General features: G+C 37.9%; 2 protein-coding genes across 4 annotated transcripts in view; one reads left to right on the top strand and one right to left on the bottom strand.

Annotated features, from left to right (window-relative positions):
* Positions 1–8829, bottom strand: part of LOC138056736 (histamine H2 receptor-like) — a 10701-nt gene extending 1872 nt beyond the window's left edge. The window contains exons 1-3 of the mRNA XM_068902604.1: positions 8419–8829; positions 1730–1866; positions 78–396 (exon numbers count right to left, since the gene is read on the bottom strand). Of these exons, the coding sequence (XP_068758705.1) occupies positions 78–396; positions 1730–1826 (416 nt within the window). The 5' untranslated portion in view covers positions 1827–1866; positions 8419–8829. The remainder of the gene's footprint in view (positions 1–77; positions 397–1729; positions 1867–8418) is intronic.
* LOC138056735 (histamine H2 receptor-like) overlaps positions 1–10000 on the top strand; it is a 27445-nt gene that overhangs the window by 1206 nt on the left and 16239 nt on the right. Inside the window, exons 1-2 of one of the 3 annotated variants that reach the window (XM_068902598.1) lie at positions 123–250; positions 6094–6177. The gene's annotated coding sequence lies outside the window, so the exon portion shown is untranslated. Of the gene's footprint in view, positions 1–93; positions 251–3615; positions 3689–6093; positions 6178–10000 lie in introns of those variants that run through there. The other 2 variants (XM_068902601.1, XM_068902600.1) reach the window with 2 other exon arrangements.

The raw sequence follows: 10000 nt of genomic DNA, 5'->3' as shown, positions 1-10000 counted from the left end.
TTGCTTATATCACTCAGTCGAGACCGCTTGAGCACAAACAAGCTTTCTTAACCAATGCAGCTTATTTAATGGTTTACCTGTCCATTGTTACAGACATCAAGTGACACACAATCGAAGCGGAAATGAAGCGTGACATCATCTCCTCCATGATGCAAATTGCTGATTGACGGATGATGTTACACGTGATAAAGAGTGGCACGGACGCCAGGCCTGTCAGGAGGTCAGACACTGCCAGGCTGCACAGTAGGAGGTTGGTATTTGATCGTAGATATCTTTTACGAAATATTAACACCAGAACGAAAGTATTGATGAAGACGATTAACACAGCCAGCACAAGAGGAACGACATCGGCTTTTGGGTCGAAAAAACCTTCATCAAATAAATTTGGCTCGTCACCTGTGATTTAAAAAGCACAGTTCCTTTAATTTAACCGGAGGAAAGACTCTTGAGGCGCGTCCGAACAGCACACTACAGGCTTTCACCCCTCAATAATCACCGTAGTGGATTTCAATACAAATCTTTCCCTTAATTTAAAGCAATCTATACATTTAACGATAGAGTTTCATTTGGGCCTGTTAATCAATGGATAAAATGAGAATTCACGGTTTGAGAGAGAGAGAGGCATTTTTTTTCGGTGTATGCCGGAGTTGTCATATCCTGCTACTTAAGTGCTGCTAGTAGGGGCCCATCGATCTTCCTTGATAGTGACTCTTCCTGTTCCAGATTTATCTAGAAAGATCGAAGGACCTCTGCTTGCAGGGTAGAGTCATCGTGACAAAATAGATCCGCTTTATATCCTTGTCCTTGGTATTTCAAAAAGTTTGTTGTTAGTCAAGGCACCAACAGGGCACTTTCTTTGTGAACAGGGTTAAAAGTTACAAAGTGTACCGTCGAGTCTAAACCAAAGTCAACCACCTGTTCACAACAATAAAGCCAGTGAACTTAAACAAGTAGGAGATCTTCCAGTACCCGCTTATGTCTTCTTAAAGTGCTACTATGACCACAAAAACAAATTTTATTTTTCTTTGGATTTCAAAACTATGTTAACTAAACAGTAACTGATCGAAGTTTTAAGCCTTGATTTCAAAAAGACACCTGTTTATTTTAACTGGAATTTTCCTGTTTAATGGTTCACCGTTACTAATTTTAAAATCTTGAGAGAGAGCTGGATCAAGGAGAAAATGAGGTCAAAGACTCAATAGTTTAAGAATGCAATGCGTGTGTACGCGGCTGAATTAATATGCAGCACGGAGTTTCGGGCTTTCAGACTTTTAAGCCGAGAGGTTTTCTCCGGGCACTCCAGTTTCCCCTCTCCTCAAAAACCAACATTTGACTTGATTTACTTTCATTGTTCATTTCAGTTTACAGTGTCCCCAATTAGCGCTCCAGCGCTAGAACGACTAGACACTTAAATAAAGTTCCTTTCCTTTCCTTGTCCGTATATAATAAGCTGGGTTTACAAGCTGAAATTTTAAGCTAGTGTGTAAATGACGTCACTTTTCCCTAGATCCAACCCTCTGAGGTCCAATTGGTCAGTTTGGGACGAGAGTAATGGCGGACCGTTTATTCCAAAACTTACACTCAAAGTAAATAGCCTTTGAATAAAAATCAAAGCTTAAAATTTTGCCAATCAAGTGTTGAGCAATCAAACTTTCAAAATCTGAAGAAAAAAGAAGTGATTTTTTTGATCATAGTAGCACTTTAAGCGAAGACTCGAGCTTAGGCTCACCTTTTGCTGGTATCATTTTATATTTCTTAAGTTTGGTAGCGTTGCTTTCCAGGAAAGAACTGTTTCTCGAGTAAGGCGTTTCGGTCATTGTATTCATCCCGTCTTAAAGAACACAGGCTCCTTCAGCAAACTAAAATCTGAAAAAAAAAGGCGTTAAAATTGTATACAATATGATAAATATTAAGGTCTCGTTATAGCTTCGAGGTTTCAGTTTCTAAAACGTTCCTATTTCGCCAGTATTTCTGCTATGAGAATGAATTAAACATCATTTTAATGCTCCTCAAATGTAGTTTTGAATCCAAAAAAGTATTCGTTTGTTTAAACGTTATTCTTTCTATGGCAGGTTTTCAAAGCAAAAACAAGTAGTCCCATTCAAAATTAAGCTATAAGGGATTTTAAAATTCTCTGAAATTTTCTTAAGCAATCGATTTTGAGGTAAATTTTCAGCTAAACGCTGTCGGCGATTTTTGATAATTTACGTTTTGCATTCTTTATCTTATATCAAAGTTGAAAAACAGTAATGTTTTGGACCGGGAATTTAGACAAAGTATGGTATAAAATCAAAACACGTCAAAAAAATTGAAAAAAGACAGTTTTGTACATCGAATTGTATTAAAATAAAATTAGAGCTGAAATGGACAAAACCTTTTTGAGTTGTAGCTCCGTAAGAGAGCGATCCTTGGACGATATTGTAAAGCTGAGATAAGGCCAAGTATAGTTTTCATGCTCGTCAGGAAATTGCATGCCACAACCCTGCAAATGTTGTAAAACAGGTTTCGACAGAAACCTCTGCCATCATCGGTTAGTAGAAAACAAAGCGATGGAAGCTGAATTTATAATAAATAGAAAATGCTAATGTGAAAAATGCTAACAACGAAATGAAGCATTTTTATTTCTGCAAATATTATCGAACCTATGACTAGACCTTAACTTTCGAACTCTTGCTTAAAAATTAGTGCTAACCTTCCAGCGTCTTTTTTGTAAATAGAGATTTATTTACGGTATTTCTTATGCCGACTGATACCCAGACACCATACATCTTGTTTCTAGTCTGCGCGCGGCTTGCACACACTTTATTCGGTTTGCTCAGTTTCAATCCGATATCTACGAATCTAAAATGAGGAAAGCATTGAACGCTGTTTCACAAGTTGCCACATTATCCTCTTCTTATGTAACCTTTAATTTAAACCGAGTTCTTTAGGACTGACACGACCCCATAAGCTTATACAGCTTTAAACATTATCGTGTTTAAATAAAGGTATATCTATCACGTTTTTTTTTTTAAATACCGACCGCCGGCTTGCTTGATTTATCCTGGCTGATAATTCAAAACTACTGGAGAAGTCCAATAAGTATTGTGTGCTAAAAATGATGTTTTGTTATGGAGTTCCTCCAAAGCTGAGCCTTAAATGATTACATTGGGCATTAGGCGAGTACCAAAATCTGTGCTATTTGTGCCTTCTTTTTCATTCATTTCCACTAGTATTGGAAAAAGATAACGCGCCTAGCATGAAATAAAGCACTCCATTATGTACGCGTCTGAGTGATATTTTGTTCGAAATAGTCAAACTGATTTCAGTCCTTCTGTTCATTCCTATATTGTGCACGAAGCCGATGATATTGTACTTTAAATTTTGAAACTAGAAATTTACAGCTCGGCTAACGTCTCTCTTTAATGGCAACTAAAAACGATAAGTTCTGCATGTATTAACTCCCTAACGGCTATTGTCATGACATTGTAATGAAAAATGATGATATAATGATATAATGATATAATGATATAGCGCTGCCAGATGTTTGGTTAATTGGTTTACAACAGACGTAATACTAAAGACCACTACAATCGTAAATGGTTTGAAGAAGAAGAAAAGTAAGCTTTGAAGCTTTGAAGAGAGGTAAAGCCGGAGAAGTAACACTCAGAGAAGAATCTGTAGGAGCGGATAAGTTCTTCTGATATCTGTAAGTTTATGATTACATAGTTTTAGGATACAATCATCGCGCTGTTTAAAGGAGCTATGTCACGCAAAATGATGTAATTATACCAAAAAAAGGTAGACTGAAACTTTGCAATAACCACTTAGAACTGTTGAACAACATAAACAAAATACAGCAAAATGGAAGAGCAGCATGGACGGACACAAATCGACAAGATTGAACGGATTTCATTTTGAGTAATCTTGAAAAAAGTCGGCCCGACGTTTTTCAAGTTTATAGCAAATCGCCTGGATAAAGGTCGTTTTTGCACAGAATCATCTTGTTTGTTATGTAACGGTAATTTTATCAGTAAACTCGGAATTCCATTATTACCATTTTCAAGTTTTAAACTCGTGATTAACTAAGAAGTTTCCCTAAACACCCTAAAATAACGTGAGTTTTCTTTTAAATTGATGGCACGAGACAGGTCTTGGTTTACATGCAAAAAAAATTGGGTTGTTACCGTAATTAGCAAAATAATGCTGCAGACAGATCGTTCTAATGGAACGGCTGGTAGGCTTTTAGTACAACTTCGCCCTCAGGCAACTGGCGAACTAATTGAATCGGATCATATTTCCTGAAGCACAGGATCGACATTTCCATGAAATTGGATAAAGACTGGTGTTGACTATCCTCAGGTCACCACAGAAAACAGAAATTTTTTTTAGCAATTTCCTCAAAAAAAAAAAAACCAAAGAACTTTTCAGGTTCCATACACAAAAGTAACCACCTTCTGAATTAGTGGCCAAGGTATTTTATGAAACGAGCAATTCGGATAGTTTGTTTTACCAAAAATACTTTACATTTTTATTACAAAGTCACAGCTCAGGTTTAAATTTAAAGAAAAAAATGCTGATGTTGTGTGTGGTTGTTCAGTTGTGGATTTCTCGATAGCTAATAGCCGCAAGGATCGTGAAGGAAAAACTAAGCTCTTAATCCAAAAAGATAACCTTTCGAATTGCTAGACTTATTTTCGTAAGTGATCAACAAATCCAAATTTTATTTCATTAAACAGATCAAATTAACAGTGCTTACATTAGCTTTGACATTTTTAACCAAGCAATTCAAGATAATTGGCTTTAGGATTACGTAAAATTATGCAATGTTCGGATTCTAGAGATGGATCTTTCAATTTCTTTACCAACTGTGTTTTCCGAAATTAATTTGTCATGGTCTTTTCTGGCATCATTTATTTTCAATTAACGTACTCTCCTCTGCATACACCTGAAATTTGACGAGAAGAGTGATGAAAGCTTAACTTTGCTAAGTTTTGATGTTTGGTCGTATATGATTTTTCCAGTTGCGTCACAATGTTATTTCTGTTCATGATTAGAACATCAATTTTGTGAAGAGAAATCCCGTCATTTTTCGTTGATCGCGTCAAACGTTTTGCATGGGTAGAAAGTGGACTGAGGAGAGCGTGCGCCTCTCAGTACCGCGACCCGTGTCCAGATCCTCGGGGGATGACATCAATTTTGGGTTGATTTTGTTGGTTTTCACCTCCTCTTTGAAAGTTCTCGGGCATAACAGCTCTCTCCTTGCCTCAAAAACCAACACTTCATTGACGAGTCCCCCCAAGGGGGGAAGGGGGAGATTCTTGTTCCCTTGTTCCCAGTAATTATTTGCTTGTGTTCCTTATTCCCGAATTACTTTCGGGATTAGTTCTCAGCTTTTTTTATCCTTAAAATTGTTTATGTTCCTTTGTTCCCTATTAGTAAGGTGCTAGTGAGGCGATTAGTGAGGTGTAGTTAGACCTCGATTAGTGAGGTGAGGTGACCTCGATTAGTGGTGCTAAATCATTTGTCATCTTCATCGTTCTCGTTACACTTATTATTAAAGAGAGAGCTTTAGATTCGAGTACGACTTCACTAGCGCGCGCAGCCAGCGCAGTATACGATTACACTGCCACGCAAGCGGGAAAATCGTTGTCAGCCCGCTCGTGGACAAAGAAATTTTGACCAGACGTCGTCACATTATTGGGGGACCTTTAGATCGGAAGACGAGTACGAGTTTTCCGTTCTGAGCACGCGCACTTCGAAAAATGTCAACCTCCAAACCTTATGCGCATGCTCAGTACGGAAAACTCGTAGTCGTCCTCGTCCTCGTTCTCCGATCACGAAGTCATCGGTTTGACTCCTGTTCGCCGGGGAGCACTCGAGTTTTTTTTCCCAACTGGTAATCGGTTGATTATAGGTTACATTCCTCTTTGAAGCACTCGGATTTTTCCAAGTTGTTGTTGTTGATATTTTATGATACACATAGGCGCGATATCGTTATACTGTAAATACACCACTAAGTAAACTCCTGATTCAGCAATGGAAACTACTTCAGATGTCTTTATACTTCCCTGAGTAACAAATGACACGGGTTCTTTTTCCTCTTCTCTACAGATAAACAAAAACTAACCAAAAGCTTGCTAGGTTCAATCAACTTTTCACTGGAAAGATTTGCCAAACCAGCTTTCTTGATAAGAGGTAAGAATCTGTAGACGTTTGCTCCAAGACATTCAAATGAACGGGAAAATGGCTTTTACATTAGACCTGAATGTGCGAAGATACTAAAAACGGGTGTTTCGAGAAGGTACCTGTGCCTTCCTAACCCAAAAAGAGCCACGCCTGCACTATCCCATTGATATGAGACAACTCAGAGGTGTTTTTTTTTTGGCCTCAAAGAAGTCCTTTTTGTTTAACTAATATCCCTTCTGTGAAGCACCGAAAACGTGAGTGATCTCTGCCAACCAGCTTTGTGCACCCATCCGTACTCTGGTGCGCTTACTGAATCGCCATTTAAATTTTAAACGCTTAACCGCGAAAGCACAGATATGATCTAACCTAGGTAGGGAAATTGCAAGACAATTTTACAGTTGTCTTTATTCTAAGGCCATTCAAGTTAGCATGAAGTTCAACATCGTTGACAATGTCAAGCAGCCGGCAACGTTAAAAACTCGTGCCTCAGGGAAGAGAGCAGAAAGACTGCATTAGCGACTGAAGGCATACTAAAAACTCCCTGGCAAGAGATCATAACTTTTAATTTACGACTTCTCAATTCCTTATCAAGTTCTTTGAATGACTGACTAAGCCAACTCCATTTCAAGTTCACTACTGAAGTGCACGTACATGACACTAATTATTTCCTTTCTAGAGGAAAAAAGTGATTGCGCTTTTAGTCGATTTTAAAATTTTCCGGCTTTTCCCATCATTACATTTTGCCCGAATATAAATCGGCCAAAAAGATCGCAATCTGTCACATTCTGAGGAGGAAGGCATTTTAAATTAATTTCCTCCGTTGTAAAGATGCTGTTGCGTGTCGATAGGTGCTATTCCCCCGCCACAGAATTACATCACCAATGAATAATTTTTGAAAAGGTGGCTATATTTGACGGACTCAGTGTTAATAACAGGCCTTTTAAGAAAAAATGAGCATTATCATTCTCCAATTTTTTGATAATTTTTGGGAGGCTCCTGACTCAAGTCTTAAAAATTTCTGTGAGATACACAAGCCATACCCAGCGGCCCACAGGTGCTTTTATAACGACAACCAATCAGAATGCAATAAGCCGTGTTCCATCCCCTGAGAACTGCCAAAACCTGTCAATCGAACCCTGATTCAGCTGCTATGTACATTGAGTCTTCGATCTATCGATGAATATGAAAAATCTTGCTTTGACACTGTTTCCTGATTCAACGACTAATATACACTGAAAAAAAAACGGATGCACTTACCGACTAAAAGCTGAAGTATACAAATTAACTTTTTTCCAATTTCACTTCGTTCTTATCTCTTTTGATGTTTAAGTCTTTCGAAAATTCTCGACTTTTAATTTTTGGTTAGAGGTTTATGATCATTGTAATTCTGAAAGGAAGGCCGATACTGAGCTCGTGATCAGTTCGTTTTTTCTGTATAGGTTCTTTTTAAGTTTGTAGCTCAACAAAATAAATACTTCCCAGCAGTGCTTGCTTATTATATTTCCCATGATCTTATTTTTCATACTGTACGGTGTAGTTCGTTTTCCTTTTTTTTTTTTCTGATTCAGTCCAAGGAAATCGTAAAACATTGCCGCCCACGACGGTTAAGATAATCTATAACACATGCCGGTTCTTCTTTTTGGGTTTTTGGCGAACTTCTTCAGTTAGCTGTTCATTGCCGCTTTTCTCTTGACCAGAAGTGAATCTTTCACATCTGTTGTGAATTGAAATAAACTCACAAGCTAACAAAAAATCGCCAAATATACTCATCTTACTTTTGGAACTTGCCTTTCATTTCCTTTATTGATAAAACACTGGCTTCAAAATGATTATTTCAATAAGGAACAAAGTGACGTGAAACCTTACAAAATTAGTTCTTGACAGTCCACCGCGAAAAGCCACACGTTATTTCCTCCGCATATTTATGGTTTGTTGAAATACGTACATTACTATTTCGTGCAGTGATATAGATTTGCAGAAACCCATTGTGTTTGCGTGAAGGACACCGGCCCTTATATTTCTTTGAAAGTCTTTTTTACAAAACTGAAACTCCTTGCCTCATAGCAGCTTTTTAAAAATCATTTCTATTTTATTTCATTTTGAGTGTTTGACTAGAAAAGTGGCGAAAAGCAGTCCTTCACTAAGTTTCTTTGTTGCTATGTCTAAGTACTTAGAAAAGTGCGTTTGTCGGGCCAACTCGTAGCCGGTGTCCGGACTTTTTACCTGAGAGAAGAAAACAGCTTTACTTACCTCGCCGGAAAGTTGCACAGAAATCCTCGTGAGATCACTTTGCCCTCAAGGAGACTGCTGTCTTGTTTGATTAACTGATTAGACCGCCTTGTATAGAACTCTTCACACCATCACCATAATACTTTTATAGAGTCCTATTTGATGTTCAAAATCTTCCGACAGTTTTCTTGAGGCCGAAGAAGCGACAACAAAGTGTATAAGCCGCGGTGTTTGACTGAGAAACTCTTGCACAATAATCAGAGTTAAGTTTCCGACCAAAAAGTGGCAGTTCGATGTTTTTCTAGCGCGGCTTTCACGAATCGAGAATTAGAGCTCTTATCAGTGCAAAATCACCTACGAATTGAATTTCAGATTCAAGGGCTGCTTCAGTCAGATAAATGTTGTAATTATCGATAAGATGTTAGAAGCTCATTAATACGAGCACGATTGACTACCTTTAACTTGCGCTATTGGATCGCAGAAATTTAACGCTTTTCGTGTGTTTTGGTAACAGACAAAAGGGTTCTTATATATAGGTCGAATCTCATTGAATCGGTCGTTTGATTTGATGTTTTGCGCGCTGTGTAATGAAAAGCATGAATTGAACTTTCCGGATTATAAAACAATAGACTCATCTATTGCCAATTAAAATGGTCAAAATGTTCTAGTTTAAGGACGTGCTATTAACTTCGTAATTGGTTCAATTAGTCGGGTTATTTTCGAACGCCCAACCCCAGGAAATAATTGTAATATCTCTTTCTAGCAAAGTTATCTGTATATCTGTAAATACAATATGTGATGTGGTTTCATCAAAGATCATTCGAGTATCATCCTGATTTGTCTTCTCAAAAAGAAAATCAGTTGAGGAGGATTTGTTTGCTCTGTGTACTAACAAGGAAAGGTAAAAACAGTGATAAACTGAAATACATGGACGGAAAGCTAGAATATTATGCGAATAGAAAACGAGAAAGGTGTTTCATTGTTCTTTCCATTCCAAATTAAGAAAGCCATCCTCACTCCATGTTAATTAACCGCGTTTCCGCACCGACCTTACGGTCCTCCGGGACGGTCCTTACCTCAAGTTAAGAAAATTCTTAGATTATATCAATAAACAAATGCTTCGTGCTGAAAACTGAGCTTTTCAGCTTTTTGATAGGCGTTTGTAGCTACTTAATTCTTTCTAAATAAAAGAAAGTGAAGAACAGTCTTTGAAGATTTTGCGCGTGGCACACCGTACAGCTCTTTCTTTGCTCTACGGAACAAGAAAGCTGACCTCTAGAACTCTAATAGGAGATAAAAGGATTATGGTATCGGAACACTTGGCATTGCAGTATCAACACGATGAATCAATAAAATACGGTCAACACTGATATGGGTGTAAATTTCTGAAATAGCACTTGGCAAATTTGTGGGCGCGCGCATTAACAGCTTGGAAAGATATTGCATCTCTTGACAAGCCGCTTCGGCATTCCTCAAGGTTAGTAATGACTCAATTGTTTATTTGTGTTGCAAGAAAAGGTCAGAAAAGTGTATAGACTAAATATAACTGAACAAACAATTGATTAGATTTTCAGGATTTGTTCCCTTCACTGGAAGTGATAAT

Source organism: Montipora capricornis, chromosome 7 (assembly GCF_036669925.1).
Source record: "Montipora capricornis isolate CH-2021 chromosome 7, ASM3666992v2, whole genome shotgun sequence".
Taxonomy (NCBI): domain Eukaryota; kingdom Metazoa; phylum Cnidaria; class Anthozoa; order Scleractinia; family Acroporidae; genus Montipora; species Montipora capricornis.
This window is presented reverse-complemented; position numbering and strand designations above follow the sequence as displayed.